The sequence below is a fragment of the Mus caroli genome, chromosome 14, assembly GCF_900094665.2.
Source record: "Mus caroli chromosome 14, CAROLI_EIJ_v1.1, whole genome shotgun sequence".
In the NCBI taxonomy this organism is placed as follows: domain Eukaryota; kingdom Metazoa; phylum Chordata; class Mammalia; order Rodentia; family Muridae; genus Mus; species Mus caroli.
In genome coordinates, this window is record NC_034583.1 from 51233172 (window position 1) to 51255531 (window position 22360).

Below are 22360 nucleotides of genomic sequence, written 5' to 3' on the forward strand. Positions count from 1 at the left end.
TCACTGGCCAGGTCTGTCAGTATCACTGGCTATGGTCTGTCAGCATCACTGGCCAGGTCTGTCAGCATCACTGGCTATGGTCTGTCAGCATCACTGGCTATGGTCTGTCAGCATCACTGGCCAGGTCTGTCAGTATCACTGGCTATGGTCTGTCAGCATCACTGGCTATTAGTCAACATTTCAGTGATATAGTTCATTCTCCCAGGTGCCTGCATGTTCTTACAGAAGATGCAATTCTTTTAAGAGTCCTCCCTTTGACTGGATTAAAAATGGCCAGCATAGCAAGACATCTCTAAAGGCACAGAAGTGGCACTGTGTGTTAGCTGTAATCAACAGCTGCCTAACTAAACTTGAAGCCCACTCAACAGCATGCTAATCATTCCTGGTGCTACAAACCTATCCTTTCCTAGAGCTAATGAGGTCTCAGATCTCAGAAGAGAACCTACGGCCACCAGACCAGCATATGCCCTGGCTTTTTTAAAAGGTAGTCTCAACTGTGTAGTCTCGGTTGGCCTGGTACATGCTTGTTTGACCATTTTATTTTCTTTCTTGAATATCTGCCTGCTTCTGCCTCCCAAGTGCTGGAAACAAAGGGATGAGCCACCACACCTGGCCCAGACAGCATAACTCCTAACTAAAGTCTAAATATTTATCCTTACATTCACAGTTAAATGTAGCTCTCACACCTTATCAAAGAAGCTGCTCTTTGCAGCAAAAGAGATCACCAGTGAAATCCACCACTGGCCAAAATGCAGAGATCATAGAGGAAGCCCGGCACCAAGAGATATACCTACAAGATAACACCTGTACCTAAGGCTCAGAGATCATCAAGGAAGAGGAGGTGAAAAAGATCATAAGAACCAGAGGAGCAAGAAGGCTAGTGTGGGAGTGTGTCTCCTGGAAACAAAAGGGAAGCTACAACCCATGCTACCTCAACAAGACCTAAGCGATGACAGCACCAACAGACAGCCAACTTGGAAAGAGAAAATCTCACCAGGCTGTATCCCTAGCACAGGTAACTCATGGCTGCTATGGGGGTATCTATTGCCGTAATAAACCATGATGACCAAAAGCAACTCGGGAGGAAGGTTTTATTCTTCCTTCCAACTCTCAGGTCATCCTCTATCACTGAAGGAAGTCATGGCAGGAACTCAGGAGTGAAAGTTAGAGGCAGGAGCTGATACAGAGGCCACGGAGGCTTACGGCACACTGGCTTGCTCCCCATGGCTCGCTTAGCTGCTTTCTACAGAACCCAGGACCACCAGCACAGGGGCAGCATGACCCACAGTGAGCTCCATTTTCCCACATCAATCACCAATCAGGAAAATGCAGCCATGCCTTGCCTACAGGTCAGTCTGCTGGTGGCATTTCCTCAAATTGGGGTCCCTCTTCCAAAATAACTCTAGCTTCTGTCAAGCTGACATAACACTGGCTAGCACACCTTCTGAGAGAAAACTAGTTTTTCCCATGGATGAGCCTCCTAGCTGGTTGTCTAATACCAAATGGTCATCCATGATCATAAACACAGAGCAACACAAAATGGACTCAGTAGGTTGTATTTATAGAATTATGTATAACAATAATAATTAAAGAAGAAGAGGCCATTGATTTGAGAAGGTTATTGGAGGAGCTGAAAGATGGGAGATGGGAGGAATTTAAGGAAAAAAAAGGAAAAGGGAGAAGTGCTGTAATAATATTGTAATTAAGATAGTTTTTTAAAAGATTACATAATGATCAAATTGGGACAGGCAGCTTTTTCACATACTTTACATTGAAACTTATTTATAAATAATAATTACATATATTTATGATGTATACATGATATTTCAAACATGTATGCATATTGATCATATTGATTAATGGGAAAACTAACTTTGTTGCTTTTAATTAATAACAAATTTTGTTTCTTACAGAGTAAATCTAGGAACACTAAAAACAGAATTAATTCATTCTGTCTTTTTTAAAAAAAGAATTAAAAGGTTATCAACATAGTAAGAAGGAAAATCTTATAAAGAATTGTCAAATTTGCAATCCCTCTCCCTCCTAAATTTTAACTTCTCCTTCAGAAAACCTCCCCATGCCTAGTCAGGGCAGAGTATTTCATCCTGAGCATTTTCTTGAACACCTTCAGTCCTTCCATCTCGCTGGGTCAGTTCGATTATATCTGAGGAGAATTATATCTGACAAAGGTAACCGAAGGCCAGGTACAGAGTTATCCCTAAATATCCACAGGGGTAGCTCTGAGCACCTCTGTGGATACCAAAATTCTTGGATGCTCAGGTCAACAATATAAAGTGGTACAGTATTTGCACAAAGACTAGACAAAACCTCCTCTCGGTGTTTCTCATAATCTTAGATGGTGTGTAACGCCTAAGACAATAGAAACGGCACACTGTGCTAGATAGGGACGGTGTTACAAGGGTCTTCTGTGTATATTTGGCACAGATGCAACCACTGGAGGAACAATCACGTTCTTGACCTACAGTTGGCTGACTATACAGGGCTCGAGCCTGCTCCAGATGGACTCAAACATCTCCAGAAGAACACAGACATATGACTAACCACATTGGCATTTCAGTGTGTGTGTGTGTGTGTGTGTGTGTGTGTGTGTGTGTGCATGTGTTTGTAAAGAATGCTTAAGAAAATAGAGCCGACAGGCATTAATGTTGCCTGGAAATACTGAGAAGGATTCAAAGAGGCAAATGCCATCTGATACACACCAAGTACTTATGGATTCTTGTAGGAGTAGAATTTAACCAACGGCAATGCCATTGTAGAAAAGAATGAATGCAGGTAGATGATAGACAGACAGACAGAAAGACAGATGATAGAAAATAAGTATGTAGACAGACAGAGATAGATGCAGGCACACATGCACACAGAGATCGATGAAAGATGAATGCATGCATATAAATTAGATATAGATAAAGATATAGATATACACACACCTATAGATGATAGACAGGTGGCACTGGATTCTGCCCCTCATCTTGTGTACCTGAAGTGCAGATGGACCAGGGGAGGACAGGGACATGGGCCTCACTTTAGGAAGATGTATGCTCTGTGCCAGGCTATTCTCTTTAAATGATTATCCACCTCACTGCACCAAATAGACCTGAGTACTCCTGTGGGTTCAAAATTTTCTACTTAAAAAATAGAAAAATTTATTCTTATCTCTAACTAGATTTGGAAAATATCAAGGGAGCAGACTCACCTAAAAATGTGACTACAGAGTTCTATTTTATTACAAAATGTGACTGAGAAATCTGAGCTTCAACTTCTAGCAATGACTCAAAATGCTCTGATGTCACTGCAAGACTGACTCTGTCCGTAAGGGGAGAGAAGAGGGAGAGGACATCGGACCCTATTCCTGGCCCCCAGATGAAGGAGAAATTAGGCTTACATCTTCCCAGAGGGGCATGTGGCAGGTGTTGCAGGGAAACAAAGGCCAGACTTAGGTCATCTCCAGTCCTCCACCTGTCATTCATCAGCAGGCTTCCTTCCCTGAGATGACCCAATCACAAATCTATAAAATGAGCATGTGGCACACCACCTCCCAATTGGATTGCTAGGAGGATTAAGATACAAAAAATAAAACCATAGTCTTTAATTACTTTAGGTTGAGGATAAATTTGATTGTTTGGAGGTATAAGATGTGCAAAATGAAATCATAGTCTTTAATTACTTTAGGCTATGAATACATTTTATGTTTCCCAAAAAGGTTCTGCTTTGTAGTGGTTCAATGGAAGAGGCAGGCAGAATTCAACAAGAGAGTTGGAATGAACAAATAGAAATCAACGTGAGACCCAAAAGTCATGATTCTCTGGACTCTGTCAGCAATGCCCATCCTTCAAACGACCCCCCATGCTTTGTGGGGTGGCCCAATAGCCAACGTCTTACCCTGTTTTCCTTGTTATCTGTCCTGACAAACACATTGAAAAAGATCCAAAATCACATTGTATTGGTGTACAACGTTCTGCACACAGTTCATTCGGATATGTTCTAGGCAAAATGATATACTTATGTCTCTAAAGCCAGCTGACAATAGCATTCATTGCCACATTGCAAACTGAATGTCGTAACCACAGTCGTGGATGACTATTCCTGCAAAATCCCCCCAGATCTCCTCTTGCTAACACTTGCATCCTGCTCACAGCACTGCCCCCAAAGTCCCCAGACAGGCTCTCACCTGCCCCAGCTCTTCGTTGAGGTTTGATGTCCTGGCCATTGCAGGAGTGTCATTTTCAATATAATACATATCCATGTCCTGAAAGAGAAAATGGGGGAAGAGGGGAGGGAAAGGAGCCTTTAGACAACACGCACTTCTCATAGCTCATTAAGACTGACACAGACCCAGGCATCTCAAAATCCTTCCATTTTCATTTAAAGGCTACCTTTTAACTTGGCTAAAACTGGAGCTGCATTGATGACAGACAATACCTACGACACAATGTGACCCATGGTATTTAGGTTTGGGTTCAAGAGGATCACCTCATGTCCTGTGATCTGGGTCAGTGCCTTGTTCACAGGCTTATTGTGAAAACCAATGTAAAACACACATGAAAGTGCCTGGTCTGGAAAAAATAATGGCCTAGAGCTTAATAACCATGACAATCCCTTTAAAAATTCACCTCAGCCCCTACAGTCCGTCCAAGGTGACTGTCATGATGAAATTGGTGCAGAATGGTCAGTCTGGTGAGCACATGAGAGGCCTTTGCTTTCATGTAAATGAGACTTTGGAAGCACAGCCATGGTGGCCAGATGATGAGCATCCCCTGCGCATCCTCCTCCACCTTCCCCACCCGTGGCGATGCCAGCCATCCGTTTGGCTGGCTTAATCCCATGTTCTAACAGCTAACAGCCTCTATGATTTCTTTTCTAGGACTCCATGAGATGACAACGGCTCCCGGAGAGTGCGAGAGGGCGGTGGCTGGCAGTCCTCCAGCAGCTCATGTTTCACACTCACTCCACTTTGAAACTTACCCAGTTGATGAAGAGGGCTTGCGTGTATTTCACGACCTCAAGTGTCACCAGCAGGCTGATAGGAATCAGATTGTTGTACAAGATGATAAACGTTAGCAAGTTGTAGCCAAAATTATCTGAGTTCGTGTCTATGGACAAAAAAAAAAGATATCCATACAGCTTTAGTGGAAGTCTGCATTTAGTTTTGGACTTTTTCCCCCTAAAAGATGCTCACAATGAAAGCCTTCCTTATGTGCTCCTCTGGAGACTGAGAAGTTACTGAGCCCATTCACACTCCAAAGACTATTTCAATCACTGTACATTGTATTGATTGCTCTTTAGAGACTGGGGGAGGAGAGAGATGAGGGATCAGAAATAGCACTCTCCTGGGAGGGGAGTGCCCTCACTGGCCTCAAAGGGGCGTGTGGTTATTACAGAGGTAGCCAGGCAGCACTCTGGGAACCAAGAGGGGAGGCTCCAGAGGAGGCAAGCAGAAGACAACCAGAACGAGTGGACAAGTCGGTTAATAGAAACAAGCTCACAAGCATTTATTATTTTTCTTTTCTTTTGGCTCTTTAAGAGATCTGAGATTACACAAAGCACTAACTGTAATGCTGTATTGTTAGGTTGACAGTGCATATATGACAATAATAGTCTAGAAGGGGAGAGCATGGAAGTGTGCTGGTCTGATGTTTGTGAAGTTAATAAAGCACAAATGGTTTCTCATGTTGTCATCCCTAGAGCAACCATAAGAAAATGTCTTTTAAAATGGCTGAGAAGAAATCATTTGGTCATAAAAAGTCTCCACATACACCCATCTTCAGTCTACATGTGAGTCCTAATATGCTTGCGCTACCAGAAAGTCAGGCATAGGTATCATGCTGTGGAGAACAGAGAGGAGGAGGGCATGACTACTACTCACAGACCCTGCATGGAAAGACCTTCCAAGAGATTTGACCCACAGTAGTGAGCAGCAGTCACCCCAGGACTCACCCATCTTCTTGATGTACCAACTCTTTCCGCCATGAGACCCATTCCAGAACAGGGCCCCCACAGAGCTCACCAGCGCCATGACCAGGAGGATACCAAACAGCACCAGGATCTGCACGTTGGTTACCTTCTCAACATTTGACCTCTTGAGAGGTGCTTTTGTTGAATTCTGTGAACCAGTATTGAAAGTCAGTAACCACCACAGAACAGGCTAGATGTAGGGGTAAGGAGAAATGCAGTAAAACAACCACATTCAATGATGGAAATGAAAAAGATTATTTCTCTTCCAAATATATAATGGGATTAAAAAGTGCATCATAGTATTGAGTAAACAGACTAGTTTTTAAAAGACATTCTACAGTTTAAAGAACTTACCTGAGGTGATTTAAATAAGAATGGCTTATATATGTAAATGTTTAGTCACCAGGGAAGGGTACCATTTGAAAGGATTAGAAGGATTAAAAGGTGTGGCCTTGTTGAAGGAAGTATATCACTGCAGGTATACTTTAAGGTTTCAAAAGCTCATGCCAAGCCCAGAGTCATTCTCTCTCTCTCTCTCTCTCTCTCTCTCTCTCTCTCTCTCTCTCTCTCTCTCTCTCTCTCTCTCTCTCTCTCTCTCTCTCTCTCTCTCCTTACTGATCTCAGCTACTGCTCCAGCACCTACATGCATACCACCATACACCCCTACATAACAATAATGAACTAAACCTCAGAAACTGTAAGCAAGCTCACAATTAAGTGCTTTCTCTTGAAATAGTTGCCTTGGTCATAATGTCTCTATACAGATTAGATCCTTGACTAAGACAACACCCCAACCCTGCATGATCTATTCTGTACTTTCATTTACACCTTTGCACAACATTAACAACTTTCACAAGCACAGTGGCCTCTAGCTAATGTAAGTCTGGTCTAAAAGCAACCAACACACAGCTAATCCTTCAGCTGAGGAGAAAGAACCTCCAAACCAATAAGTTAGCTCTGAGATAAGTATCAGAGATATTTTTAAAGCATACATGTTCCTTACAGTAAAAGGAATGAAAAAGGAAGAAAGTACAGATATATCAATAAAGTAAGAGAGAACATGGGTAGATAACAAGGCAAATGGACAAAGGTTCACTTGAAGAGCTCAAGGAAGGGCTTTTACAGTGAAAGAACCTTGAATTGAGTTATGCAAAGAAGATAGTCAAGAGGGCAGGAAGAGAACAAAGCCTCATGCCTGGTAAAAACAATTTGGTTGGAGCTGAGGCTTATGTTGGGACCTGGGTATACCAAGATGTTGGGGGAAAGCTGCACTTGAGGCTCATGGCATCTCATATGGAAGATCTGAGACTATATCCTCTCAACAGTGGAAATGACAATCATGTGGTATCAACAAGATTATTATATGTCCGAATCAATTTTATAAAAGAAATTTCCAAAGATGATTAAGATGTGCCAATGATGGGCCCCAAGAAGAACTTCACAGAGATGGCTAGCCTGAATTTCCTAGATGAGCTCAGTCTACTGCACACTGACTCTCATATCACAGCATCACCCATGTATTTCCAAATTCCATTGTACACCCAGAAATTCTGTCCACTTGTGAGCACCAGGGATTCCTCACTGGGGATGAGGAAGTTGGGTAACAGTGACACTTGGGAATTTTAGGCTGTCTTCTGGGTATGTTCCTTTTATTCTGCTCTGTTGTTAGTTCACTAAATTGTTTTTTATGGACTTTGAAGAAAACTCTTCCAGGGTCAAGATGAAAATTTGTTAGTAAAGGCCATCTTATAATCAGTCAGGCACCACAGGAAGGCTGCGGGGACAGTACACCCACATCTGACCTCAAGCTGAGATCCAGGAGTCATTCTATTTCAAGACTGATTATTCAAATCCTTTAAATTCTGTATTTAATTAAAAGTCATTAAATTTGCAGGAAGGAAGAAAATGACAAAAAGCTTTCATTTCTGTGACCCTGTCGGTAAGTTGAAGTGGTTGAAATCCAGTCAACCACTAGGGTTAAGAAAACAGGCTTTTCATCCAACACAAGGAAACAACCTAAAACTCCAGGTTTTAACACAAGCCCAGCATGGAAAGCCAAGCTCAGCACACTCACTCCCTTTTCCAAACATTTCCACTTGCAACAATGAGTTCTTAATGCTCAGTTACAACTAGAACAATGAGTTCTTTTATAAAATTCTTAAAGGACACTATTACTCTAATGTCTGGGACTACAAGAAAAATAGGTCAAACTGTCAGATGTTGCAAATGTTGGAATCTGACCTGTACTGTATACATCTTACTCCTCCTGAGAAAGCAGACATCAGAATGCTAGTCAGAATAAGCCTGGAGTGTATAGACTTGGACTTTAGACCAGGTCTCACTCTTTCTAGGTGTGTAAGCTAAGCTGGGGTTGCTATGATTTAGTTCTTCTGTCTTTAAAATAGCCTTACCAGGGCTAGAGAGATGGCTCCGCTCAATGCTTAAGAACTGGCTGTTCTTGTGGAAGACCTAGGTTGAATTCCCAGGGCCCATCTAGTTGCTCATGTAACTCCAGTTCCAGGATCTGACACCATTTTTTGCCTTCTGGCCTCCGCCAGCACCATAAACACATGGCACATGGAAATTCATACATGCAAAACACCTATACACATTAAATTTTAAAATATTTTAAATAATAAAAACACCTTCCACATGCCAAAGAATAAATGAGTACATATATGTGACGCAGAAAACAATGTATGCTTTATTATAGCCAATGTTTCCTATAGTTTAGTAAAATTGCTTCTTTGCCATTAAGTCAACCAACAGAAATGATCTGAGTGGGTGCTGTGTGTAGTTACACTAAGCATGACCTGAGGGAGCTCTGACAGGTGCAAGATACACAATGGGTGTTCAGGAACCAAAAGTCATCCAGCTCCGGCTCCGCTGTCAATTACACAAGTGTAAACACTTAGTTCATGAACAGAATGGCTTCCAGCTGTGGATGTTATTTTATATTCCTTTTGAAATTTCATTGTTCATGTTGTTTCAGCCCTAAAGGCACAGCAAGTCTAGCACAGATGTTTCCGGGGTTTTCCATCACTCTCGGTCTGTCAACAACAGTAAGTCTTGCCAAGGTTTGTCACACACAGGGCAGGAAAAATGTCCCTTGCCTTCAAAGGATGAAAATGGCATGAGCTCACGTTGTCCACTGAAGACATGATGGGGATGTTCTGATATAAAGTACACTTGGCCTGAGCCCTGAAGCTGTAATATTAATATGTGATCTAGAAGAACAATATTATATCCTGAAAAAACCACTCAGGTTATGAGGGAACTTGGAGACAACTTGACTTCTTAATAAGTATGATCTGAAAAACTAGCCTTGGGACTCTACCCAAGTCTGAGCTTCCCACCCACACTCTCTTTACCACTTCAGTGTAAAAACACAGAAGCTCTGGTGAGCACAGCTCTGAGGGTCTGCTGTGGCTTACTGGCAATGTGCTGCAAACATTCAAGGCTGCTTAAGAGGTGGCAGGGCGTGAAACTATCTGTCAAGATGGTCTTTGTATGCAGACTGCTCAGAAACAATGAACTGTAACTTCTAATCTTGTGACTGGCCGAGGGCTGAGAAGGAAAGTAGATCAGACACATCTCAGACATATGAGAAATTTTCCTTCATATGCAGAACAATTTTCACTCACTCAAGAGCTGCCATGGCAGTTGTAGACCATTTTTCTACTTGCTATAAAGCATCCATCCAACACACACTTTTTGTATATATTCTTCTGGGGCTAAAGGTCTCCCTTGCCATCCCCAAAATGCTCTGTGTCTTCCCCCATGCTTCTGAATATCTCCTCCTACCACTTTTCTTATCCCAGGCAACAACATGTGACACCCCAAATCAGACCCCTGCTCCCAAAACAGGATGCTTTGGTGAGACTCATATCCATTGGCATCTGGAGGTAGCTCTCTCTGATATTCAATTAAGACATCACAATATTTCTTGAGTCTTTGTTCCTCCAAGTTGACGCCAATTGACATTTATCTTCTCTTCCCTCAACAGGTCAACTCCTCCTACCTTGCCAACATCAAAGACTTGAGAAATTAGCTCATGGAATTCTCTGGTCCAGCCCCATTTTTAGTCTGCCTTCACAATCCCAGCCCATCATCTGCCTTAAGTGCTGAGTCCCTTTCTACTCAGCATCTAGGAACCTGGCACTGTTGGACGTTGAGTGCTCATGGCCATGGATCAGCCTGGGGTCTTCCAATCTATAAGCCCTCAACATGAGGAACTCAGAGGTGAGTACTGTATCCACACAGCTTCCTATCACCCAACAACTCCAAGGATAAATCTTTGGTTCCAGGAACTCTCACAGCCTTCTAATTAAGATGCCTTCTATGTTTGTGTTGCATTAACTAGCACTCTAAGCCTGGGATTGGAGACTCTTGCATATACATCCACAGAACTTTATATTTTCCATATTACTACTTTACCTCCCTGGCCTCCAAAAGTAAAGATTTAGCCTTTGGGCTAATGTACTCAGATGGCTTAGCATAAGACTCAAACATTTTTCAGCCAAGACATAATTCAAATGTGGCTTTGGAAGCTACACAAAACGGCAGAAACCCCAACTCTCTTTAGTAGATATAAGTAACAAAATTCAATGCTGTTATGTACTAATTTCCTCTGATATAAAACATTTCATCTTGCAAGGAAGCTTTTTAAGACACAGGTTTTCTAAGGGAAGGTAAAGCATTCAATCCTACAGGGCAGCTCCTTGAACTTCGAAAATAAACAACCCAGTGGCTACAGGAAGTCCCTGAAACTGATCAAATTCACTAGGTTTTTTTTTCCCTTCCAGAGAATCTATGAACAGTAAGAACTGCTGAAAAGTTATTTCCAGTTAATTGGGCTACTTAGAAGAGGCTCAGACCAGCTGAGCTGCCTGGAAGAAGCAGAGCCCTGGAAGAGGCACATACCAACAACGCTGCCTGGAAAGAACCTTCTCGGACCTGTCATGATGCGGGCAGGCTGTGTGCTCCAGATTTCCAGATTTTAAGCCATTACCCATGCTGGCTGGGCTTTGGTGATGCAGCTGTCTCTGAATAATTTCTGCTCTTCTAAATAACCCCTCTTCACCCATATTCCTATAGGTGACCCCATTAAACTCACTGATTCGCCAAGCTGGACTTTGATAGTATCTGTGCTCTGGTTTGTCATTGGTTCCCTGTCTGAGAAGAATATGGGTTTGTTCATGTCTCCCCAGAAATAATGTCACACAGCAAATGCCAAGAGATATCAGAAGAACGCAAGAAATGACACAGAGAGACACTGATTTGTATAGAAGCTCGAAAGACATTTGACCAAATATGTGACCATATAAACATTAGCTATTAAGTCTATACACAAAAATTTAAGAAAAGGTGAAAAAAAAAGAAAAATTCTTTTAAATAAGTACTATTTCTTTGACATATGAATAATAAACATTAGTTCCAGTCCCTTGCTTTTAAATGACTTAGAATTCATATAGTAAGAGTTTACTATAAAATACTAATTAGTGGGATTCAGAGGGCAAATGGGGAAAATTCCAAGCCCTCCTTACATCCAGAAGACAAAGTTAGAGCCAGCTGCCCCTTCTGGACCTAGACAACAAAGACCACTTATATTCAGAGAGACTGTGGCCGCGTGATGGCAAGGGCCAGTAGGAATCATATAAGGAACCAAAACTATCGCTTTTCCCTGGATGTACATCCTCGGATAAACTTGAGCTTCACATTGGTCTGTGTTTTCCACCCTTGAGGAAAACAGAGAGATGGAGAAACAAACAGCAAAAGCAGCCAAAATCGGCACAGCTTTTCAGAAAAACATTTTACCTGCATGAGCTTGCTGTCATGTCCAGTGTACACAACGACGCCGAAGACCCACTGTGTGTTCCTGAGCTGGGTGCCTCTCAGAAGGATCTGGTCAGGCCCAAGGGCAACGGAGCTTAAGATAAGGAAAACATTTATATGTCTACAGCACACCAAATGTTCCAGCCAGTCAAATTCGCTAATTTATTCTTTGCTTAATCTGCCCATCTTCCCTCCCCCAAATGTCTATTTTTTCCATTCTTTGTTATAGAATAGGATGGAGTTTTTTTTCTATAAAATGTCAGAGAGGATTATGTCTCATAATCCCACTGTGCAACCAACACTGATAAAGGAAATGCTGAAAAGCCACAAGCTTATTCATTTCTGAAAACAAATTTACTTTATAGACTATAAAAAAAATAGCAATAAACTCATGTCTAATGGCATAGTGATTAAGGGGCATCTGAGGGACCATCTTCAGACAGGAAGTACGCTGGATGGCTACACACGAAATGCCTACCAAGAAGCACTTGCATGCTTGGTTATCACATTGACCATCTGTTGAGTCCTAACATTCAGTCACTACCGCCCCTAGTCAAGGGTCTTTTCAAAGTAAGGGGAAGAGCCCAGACAGTGGACTATAGAGTATCATCAGGTAGATCACAGGTCAACATCGTGACAAAAGACATCCTCAGACAGAAAGTCATTCAATGTGCATGCGTGTGTGCATGTGTGCATGAGTGTGTGTGTGTGTGTGTGTGTGTGTGTAATGCTTCTGTGTTCATGTGTGATTATGCATGTGGAAGCCAGATGTCAACATCATTTATCTTTCCACCTTATATTCAAGACAGAGTCTCTCCTACTTCCTGGTTTAGCTGGCTAGCCAATGGACTTCATTGCCAATCTGAACTTTCCCGGCACTGGGATGGCTTTTATGTGGGGACCAGAAGTCCACACTAACTCTCATGCTTGCACAATGGACACTGCACTGACTATGTAATAGTCACGGCCTCATCTCATTCAATGTTCTAAAAACAAGCAGAGTTGTGGTGAGGCTTGCTGGGGAACTGCTGATCTACCAGTTACGCAGCACCACAAACACAAACAAGCAACAATTTAAAAAGCATGCTGTTTAGAAGAAAGCTAACGAGAAGCGTCACATCTGTTTCCCATGTGCAGTGAGCTGAGGATCATCAAATACTTCCCTGCTGCTTTCTTGAACCATTTAATGCAACCGTGATCACTTATTTGGCCTAGCAAGTCCCAAGCAAGAAAGAATAAGCCACTTTCTATGAGCCCCAAATGAGGTCTTTGACTCGTTTCTCTCCTCTTTCCTTCAATGTGAGGGAAGTTTTAAATGAATCTAAATGGCCTTTCAGTCTCTCGGAGCTGAGCTAAACAAAAGAAAACACACTATTATCAAACAATGTGAAGCTAGGACTTTCCAAAGCTCCAAGAGTTCTTGGCACATTTAAGAAAGGAGGCAGGGTGGGGCACTTGGGAGAGAAATAATTAAGAAAAGAAGCCGTGAAACCTCTTCCCATCCAAGTGCAGGTTGCCGGTGAAGTCGTAGAGGTGGCGGTTGGGCCCTTCACACTCTATCCTTCCTGACAGCTTCATGAGCACGTCCCTCGTCTGCATGTCGGTTGTGTGGCTCAAGCCCTAAAATGGAACGGTGAGCCAACAGAGAAGATCACATACTGCCATCTACATTGAAGAGACGGCGTGGCATTCTGTCACTCATAGGGACATAATGAGCCATCTGCCATGCGATCATCTGATAAATCCCATAGCCCCTCAAGACTACATGGTTTGACACACAGATGTCAAAAGATTTCAACGGTGCAGAAGAGGAAGCTCCCACCCGTGAGGGAACCAGCCTTGTTTAAGTAACAGTCCATGAATTGACGGAAGGCAATGCTGCTGCTGTCCTATAACACATCAGAAAGTCAGAAGAAATGACCCCTTAATATTCTGCAGTGTACCCCCTCATTACACTTACAACTTTTAACTTTTATTCTGAATATTTCCTAACAAAATAGTCTGACAAGCTTCATCAATGCTTCTTCAAACAGAAAAAATTTTAGACCAAATGCCTATAGGAAATAATAAAGATAGGTGAAATGAATTATTAAACTCAGTCTTATGAAGCAAAAAACTCCAGGAGGGTCAAATCCCTAGTATTTTTATGCATGAAATCTATTCTTTGCACTATATTTGACCATGGCTTCTCCCCTCTCGAAATTCCTCCCTGTGCCACAGGCTTTGCTTTATCAGTTTCTCCTAGTTCTGTTTTTCTCTGTGAAGCTCCCTCTTCTGGCATTGGAACAATGGTTCATTTTCAGTGGAGATTAGCCTGGTTTGGCAGAGCAGCCCAGAAAGGGTTAACTTAACCAAGAGTGCTGTAAATGCGGTGGCCCATCAGGAGATGTCCACCGACTAGAGAATCTATATCTAAACGTTCGTTCAGCGTTACTCTGCATTTTTCAGCCTGGGCAGCAGAAATTCAGCACTCCTCTTCTGTCACAGAGGTCACTCTCTGGCCTGGGCACACCTACCGACTTCATCACTGTGATATCTGAACGTCACACATTGCTTCTTCAGACATCTTTCAGAGACTTTGTCGCTTTCCAGATAAGCAGACCCCCTGTGGTCTAGGCACTTTCCTATGTGTTCTTAGTATGAGCAAAAATATTTGAAAGTCTTATTTTGCACAGTTTATAGGGGCTTGGGGGTCAAGATGGTAGTGGAATATTTCATAGGTCACCCCAGGCAGCTCATAAGAATAATGGTAAAAAGCACTCAAAGCAGGGAAACAGTGTGTCTATGCTTGGCCCCCCACTGGTAGAATAGCAGCTCCAACTGGAGATGCAAGCTGAGACACCTGGATTTTCTCCTCCATAAGCCCAGGTAGCTGCTCTCTTCCAGTTCCCCGGCTCAGCCTGGTAAGGATGCTCTTGTCCTGAGCACTGTGGGCAGAGCTTAGGAAGATATGGCACACTGGGGGCTGGGGAAACTCACTTGTCTTCATTCCCAGGCCTCAACAAGTTTCCCCCATAACTGGGGTCACAATCTTCTGTACCTTTATTTCACTGGGGTTTAATGGATAATCTTCCATGGATAAACGACATTTTCTCCACAGCGTGCATGGTGGATAGTTGTACCATATATCTGCACGAGTCATGATGTGACTTTACCTGTCGTATTTTAAGGTTCGTCTCGCCATCCAGGTTAGCAGTTTCAACATAGCACATCCCCTGGGGCTCACTGAAAGGAAGGGGGAGAGGCCAACGTTAGTACTGTCCTCTCCATAAAGCCCCAGCTCACAAAACCTCTGATACAGAAACTGTGTCTGCTGCTGACCCTTCAAATGCACTATGGCAACTGCTGTTCTAGTCCGAGCAATGAGTGAGAAAAGAGGGGCGCACACTCTTTGGAGCTAGACACCAGAACTCCAGTTTCAGCTTCATATACTTGGTCTTGACAAGACATTAACAGGATGGATGAAAAGCAGGCAGGCCTTGGTTCTAGAATGGGAATATAAAGCCCACCCACTGAGGTAGAGTGATTCTTAAAGGCCGAGGACCCACCTACCCCTGACCAATAGTGCTACCCCGGCAAACCCAGCACAAACATGTCTTTTGAGGAGAATTAGAGTCATAGGAGTTAAAAGAAAAGGCACAAACGTGGTAAGCCTTCATTTCCCTACATGTATCACCATCTCAGAAGGCAACTCTTTAATTAATTTTAAAAACAGTAAAAGTAAGCACGTGCACGCACACACACGCACACACACACACTAGTCCCTCCTCTAATCTCCTGGCTTTAGTCAGTACAGGACAGGTAGTGGTGGGAAAAGGACTCTGCAGCAAGCCCGTGATGATACTTTTAAGAGGCCATATGACCTTGGAAAGATGTTTAAGCTTTCTGTGCCTTGGTTTTCCTGTATCGGGGTTAAAAGCTACTGATCAGGCTGTTCACACAAAACAACCAATCAGATACAAGGAGCACCCCAAACCCACTGGCATCCGAGGGAAGCCAACTTACCTGAGATCACAGACCAGATTCCTGGCCCAAACTGACAACTGACTTATATTCTAATATTCCTAAGAGTGTCTTTGTTGGTATTAAATATGGTCAAATAATGACTCATACCCCATGTTTATGGATCCCTCTACAATGGTTTAGGTCCTATCTTTAAACTTTTTATCCTTAGTGAAAGTCAATGCTATGCTTGGTTTCTAACGAGGGATAAACCCCACACAAGAAACACAGCTACAAACAGCATAAACACCCGCATTTCCCAGTGGTGTATTAGAGAGAGAGTTACAGTCCTAACAGTGCACTGCATAACCTTGAACTTCTGGAACGGGAGGTCTCTGTTACCCTCTCTTTGTCTTCCCTTCTTTGCAGTATGTTACATCATTTATTCATGAAGTCAAGAAAGTTAAGGGCAGAAGTATGTGACTCTGTACACCCCCACCCCTGTGTGCCCATGGCTGTTTCTGGCACAAAACTACCCTGTGTGCAGCAGAGGTTTAGGGCAGAAACAAGGCTACCAGCAGGTTGTGTCTGTGCTGAGAATATGTCTCCGATTTTTAGAACAGTTGTTCACTGGCAGTACTGGGTGCTAGAGGGTGAACAGCTGGCTGGACTGACCAAGAAAGTGCTGCTGTCTCAGCTCAGTTGCCTCCGGGGTGTCATTAAACAGTCACACTCTCTAACTCGTATCTTGACCAGTGAGGAATACCCTAGAACTGCTGCTGGGAGCTAAAGCAGTCAATACCAGCAAAGGGGGTTCTAAATAAGGAAATGAAAAGAAAAAATAACAACAAAACAAAAGCAGCCCAGGGTCCAGGCAGGAAAAGATAAGTGACAAGGGTCCACGCTAGTTATATCTCTAACTTAGACAAAATGCTTAAGGCTAGAAGTGCCCCCAATTTTTTGACTGTTTCAGATTTTTAAATATTTACATAGACTTTAACAACCGCACATCTCAAATCTCAAAATCTGAAATCCAAATGGCGCCAAAATCTAACACTGTAGTTGATTCGGGGTGCTCAGGTTGTGAAGGGAGAGCAGAGAGGAGAACTCATGTGATGGAGAAGCGGGATCGAGCTTCTGCACTCCACTCATCGTCCTTAACACACATTTCCAAACCTTTGCCAACCGGCACAGCTGACCTGGAGGAGAACAGGACCATGTCTGCCGGAAGATACTGTCCATTGAGGACCTTCACGATGTCTCCCACTGCCACCTAGAGACCAGGGACAGGACAGAAGGCACAAAAGAAAAGAGAACACATATGTGATACAGGTGGGTAAATACATGAAGAAGAAAGTTACTATGTAAGGCGCACCCTGTGAGAACAACAGGCAGATGCTTCCACTGGGCCACAGCTGGCCCTCCATACCCACAAGCCCCACATCTGTGGGTTCAACCAACTGCAAAGGCAAACTATTTGCAAAGAGAAGAATCCATAACCCAGATGTCAAAAGCTGCCTCTGGGCTGGGCATCACAAACTATTTCCCTGCCATTGTCCCCTAGGCTACACACCATAATACCATTTCCATGGCATTCACATTGCACCGGGTTTTCTGTAATCCAGAGATTTTACATTCATGGGAGGATACGCACTTGTTCTATGTAAATGCTTCTCTGCTTTATATAAGGGACTTAAACATTTATACATTTTGACATCTGTTGTTATCAACTTGGGACTAGTTCCTACAGAAACTGAGAAATGACCACACTGCGTTTTTAATTTTTAATTATAGTTTATGTCTGTCTGTCTGTCTGTCTGTGCATAAGTGCACCTTAGTGAAGGTGCTTGTGAAAAAAGAGGGTGTCAAAGTCCCTGGAGTTGCAGTTACAGGTAGTCCTGAACTAGTGGCTATAGTGCTTCTGTCTTTACCACTAAGCCAACCCTCCAGTCCCGACATTGCAGTTTTGCAGTGGTGTTTCATTAAAAAAGTATTTTAAAAAGAAAGAAAAAGAAGAAAGAAGAAAAGGAAAGGAAAGAGAAAAGACGAGTGAACAAGTATAAAGATCACATTTTCCTCCAAGTATCCTCTCATCTCTCAAACACCTCCACAGCTGTTCACGGTGGAAGTGTCACACATGTGGTTCTGAAGCTGGCCTGTGCAACTGTGAGTCCCCTGGGCAGCTGTGTAACCATGAGAAAGCTATGGAAAGTGTGTTAACCACATGGATGCTAGGGAGTGGCCCAGCCAATGGGCTGATTGAGGCATATTAAATATAAGGCTACGTGTGTGTGTCATTCATTCAGGAACTCAGAACATGAGGGCGGATAGCACGGAACTCTCAATGTCGCTGCTGGGCAATTGAGAGCAGATTAATCACCTACCACAACAGTGGATTCTTTTTTCTTAAATCAAAGTAAGAAGGCAAGTCAAACGATGTTCTCTTAAGACACTTTATTTCTAGGATCTGGGTGCTAAGAGGTTTCAACTACAATGAGAAACGGTGACTCAGAATCTGAAGCTGGTTTTCTGTTTGGTGTTCTTACACATGACCTACCATTCCAGGTTTGTGCGATAATCACTAAAAAGAATTTGCACAGTGAGAAAAAAAAAAAACTATTCAGGGTCCCTGATTCACTGCAGCCTCAGAAGGAGCCTCCTGTCTCTCAACTGTAAAACAGCTAAAGGACTCTCAGAATTGATCCCAACAATTGAGGTCTACCTCTCTGAGATCACCAGAGCCAAGCAAAGCTCAGGGTCTCTGTCTCAAATGTAATACTCTCGCATGAGTTCAGCTGGGTGTGGCTCTCGAGAACACCTATGTGTTCCTTCCCTACCCTCTGTCTTGAACAACATCTTTTTCTCAAACCCTACCAACGTCCCCAGATTCACTGTTCTGCAGTGAACTGCCCATATCACCAGCAGAAGCCGTTCCTGTGAACCTGTCAAAATGTAAACTTCAGACTCTGACTCAGGAATTCTGGGAAGAGGACTGGTGTGTGACCAGTGTTGGTTGCCAAGGATACCCGATTTGGTTGAGAGGACAACTGCATAAGAAGATTCGATCACAAATTCCATGGTTGGTAGTCTCTAGCATCTGCTAACTGGCCTGCTTAAGATGGCTCACCACAATGCATTGAAAATGGAAATCGAAGTGTATTGAGCCAGGGCCTATACTGTGGTGGTGATACCCCAAGCACGTGTGGGAACAGGAAGGAATTCTGGGAGTCTGTAAGACTACCAGCTCTTGAACTCAGAAATCAGTGACTCCATGTCCCACCACATCGAGTGGCATCAAGCCACTGGTGGTGCCTTTCTGAGGAGCAGGCGGCCAGAAGACCCCTGGAAAGATGGAGCGTCTATGAGGATTCTCCAGCTCCCACTGCGCAGGTGCCAGTTCTCTCCTGGGAATTCTGCCTTTTGACCAAGAACCATCACCCTGAACTTCCAAAGTTCAGAAGGCCAGTGAGGCCTCAAGGGTTATAGTGGCTGACAAAACACTACAAAGGGAAGTTTTCTTTAAAGGGTTGATGGTTCTCCTAGATGGGGTAAAATCAAATAAAAACCACAGTGAGTGCTATAGGCACACTGGCAACATCCCCACCTCTCCCCATGCCCCATCCCCCCACAGAAAGGGCGACACGAGGCATTGGCTATAACGCAGATTTTTAAGGAAGAAACAATACTTGAAGTTGCTCTTCTAAAATATGGTTTTCTCTTTTCCAAAAAGTCAGTGTTGACTGCCAGAATGATGAATGGTGTCTTTAAAATCAATACTGTGTGGCTGTCAACAAGGCCCAGCTAAGACAGTTGGATAAAAATTGGGTTTCTCACATAGAAAACACCAGTACAGCACAATTGATTTCAGCCAACAACCAACTACGATACCTTCCCTCCATGAGTGCAGACATCATATTGCCAGTGGCAGGAAGGAAAATCCCTCTTGCGACCACTGTATTGATAAAAGCAGGAGTGCGCTCTCCACCCCTGCCTGGGAACCCTGTTCACACTCAGAGATCTTTCTACCAAACATATCTGAAAGTGAGACTCCAGGAAGCTAAAAACAACTCTAAACATTTAAGTTTTGGTGAAAAAAAAAAAAAAAAAGACAGACCAGGGGAAATGTTTCCCCCCTAGGGTTCAGAGACTGTAAACTACTGTGAAATGTTAGAACTATCCTTGGAGAATAACGAAATGCACGGCTTGAACTGCTACACTGGGTCCTTCTACAACAGGTCAGAATGGAGGAAGGAAGCATGCAGCAGTCCTCATGGGAAAGCAGCTTGCATGGGGAAATTCATAAAGTGGGCACGGCCTTGGCCTCACAGCAAACTTCCTATCCACACACACACACATCAGCAGTTTGAGACAAGCCTTCACTTCGATATTTTCTAATATTATCTTTAAAAATCGATCCTCACCTCTTTCCACATGATAGTGTGCCACATGCCATTTCTTAACACTGTAAGGAAGAAACAGTGAGATGGTCAATAATGGCGGGACTCAAGATGAAAAGTCAGCTGTCTACAAATCTAAAGACATCTGTGAAAGTTGTACTTATTGACCCTCACAAATCATATCCAAGGTAGATGACCAACCATGCACAAATGGGCCGCCGTCTGTGCACCTCCACAACATACATGTGGGAATATGCACACACTTATGTGTGCATGTAAGCAAAGAGAATTTGTATTTAGATCAGGAGTAGAAAAGGGCTGGTGTTACACAGTTCCAATAGCAGCAATACCAGCAACAGAAAACAGAGGTAAGATAAAAACCAAAATAACAAGGAAAGTGAGCAAAAAACGAACCTGTGGATACGGGAAACTTATTAGGGGCATAAACTAACTAATTTCTGAAAATGCTATCTTCTAAAACCCCAGAGTATACAAACCCCATTAATATATTACTATAAACACTAACATTCTGTTTTACTATGCTTCTCTCTCTTTAAAGATTTTTATAGATAGCATTTCCAATTTAATTTCAGTATCAATAGCCACTGATTAAGAATTACTCAAACACAGGACTTGATCCTAAATTAACAATGGAAGGTGATTGGGCCTGGTTGCTTACCTATTGTTTTCTTCTTGTTAACTGCATTGTCTGCCTTATGTCGTTTCTGTTACAGGAGAGAGAGAGAGAGAGAAAAGCAAAGCTTCCTACATTCAAATGCTCCAAATGAATAACTGAAATGGAAAACCATAAAACCAGGGGGTAACGGGACCAAGAACGTTACAATGCTCGTGTTGTAGATTTCAGCTGGGTGGTTCGCCATCTGTCAGCACTGACGAGATCTATTCCAAGCATAAGTGACTATACTTTGGTTCTCACAATTTACAAGCCCTTCAAAGTTTCAGATTCCCCACAGTTATTTGTGGACGACCTGAAACGATGACTTAGTATTATAAACCCAACAACAAACAGTGGGTTTTATTCTCAGGTTAGCTTACTATGTTATTCCATGAAGTGTGTGTGTGTGTGTGTGTGTGTGTGTGTGTGTGTGTGTGTGTGTTTATCTGTGTGTCTGTGCATGTCTGTGTGTATGTATGTGTGTTTGTGTATGTTTATCTGTGTGTCTGTGCATGTCTGTTTGTATCTGTGTGTGTGTGTGTGTGATAGTCTGTGTGTGTGTGTGCGCGCGCGCGCGCAAAACAGAAAGAGCTAAGGAGATAATAGCAACATGGTTGTGGCCAGTGAGGAGTGAAAGAAGCGTGAGGAGAAAGATTACTGGAGAATTACTTCAGGTATATCAAACACAGTGCTGCTTGCAGAGAGCACTAATTAAAAGCTTCATTTGCTACCCGAATCCAGGTGCTCTAAGGTAGGATACAAGGAGTGGTGGTAATAAACCCCAGCCAGGGTCTAACAAAACAACATAGAACATAGAAGCCCCTGAGAATGGTTACCCAGGGGTCTAGGACTCTCAGAGTACACCTTGCTCCCATCAAACACCAGCACTCCTCTAGGAACTGCTTAGGGTATGACCTGGTTTCCTGTTATAAGCATATCACCCAGCCACATGCACATCAAATGTCATATTCTAGCATTTTATTGTTCAGAGACAAAGACTTACAAAATCTTCTATGATCTCTTTGATGCCTGCAATCGTTAGAATGATGACCAAGGGCACCAGGGTGGTGTACCGTCCTGTTGGCGAGACGTCTGGGATTTGCTGTAAGAGAACAAGAGAGATTGGGATGAAAGTCTCCACAAAGAAGGAAGACATGGTGCTCAACCCTCCTCCCTCTCGCTAGTCTGGTCCACTTCTGTTACACAACAAAAGGCCTACTAATTCAAAACCTAGCTATGTAGTTTGCATTTGAAACTTTACCTAACAACCTGGCAATGTATTTGCAAAGAAAAATGGGTTAAAAATATGACCTTCATGGCCAAAATACATGCGTGGTATATATGTATGGACTGTCACAGTGAAATATCATGTCTAATATAATGAATGTGCATTAATAATTTTAAAAAGAACAAGAAAAGGTAAACATGACAAGGTAGGACCCACAAGAACCAGTTTCTGCTCCCTCTTTGTAACTTCTTTTTTCAAAGACTTCCCTCCCACGTTTGTTTTATACCAAGATTCAGGTCTGTCCCCCCT

General features: G+C 43.0%; 1 protein-coding gene across 5 annotated transcripts in view; it reads right to left on the bottom strand.

Moving 5' to 3' along the window:
* Atp8a2 (ATPase phospholipid transporting 8A2) overlaps positions 1-22360 on the bottom strand; it is a 527640-nt gene that overhangs the window by 361356 nt on the left and 143924 nt on the right. For all 5 annotated transcript variants that reach the window (XM_021182071.2, XM_021182073.2, XM_029469107.1 and 2 more), the window contains 10 exons: positions 21827-21925; positions 20827-20872; positions 20172-20212; positions 16950-17023; positions 14964-15033; positions 13301-13428; positions 11791-11902; positions 5956-6121; positions 4984-5111; positions 4190-4267 (listed from right to left, as the gene is read on the bottom strand). In XM_021182071.2, the coding sequence (XP_021037730.1) occupies positions 4190-4267; positions 4984-5111; positions 5956-6121; positions 11791-11902; positions 13301-13428; positions 14964-15033; positions 16950-17023; positions 20172-20212; positions 20827-20872; positions 21827-21925 (942 nt within the window). The remainder of the gene's footprint in view (positions 1-4189; positions 4268-4983; positions 5112-5955; positions 6122-11790; positions 11903-13300; positions 13429-14963; positions 15034-16949; positions 17024-20171; positions 20213-20826; positions 20873-21826; positions 21926-22360) is intronic.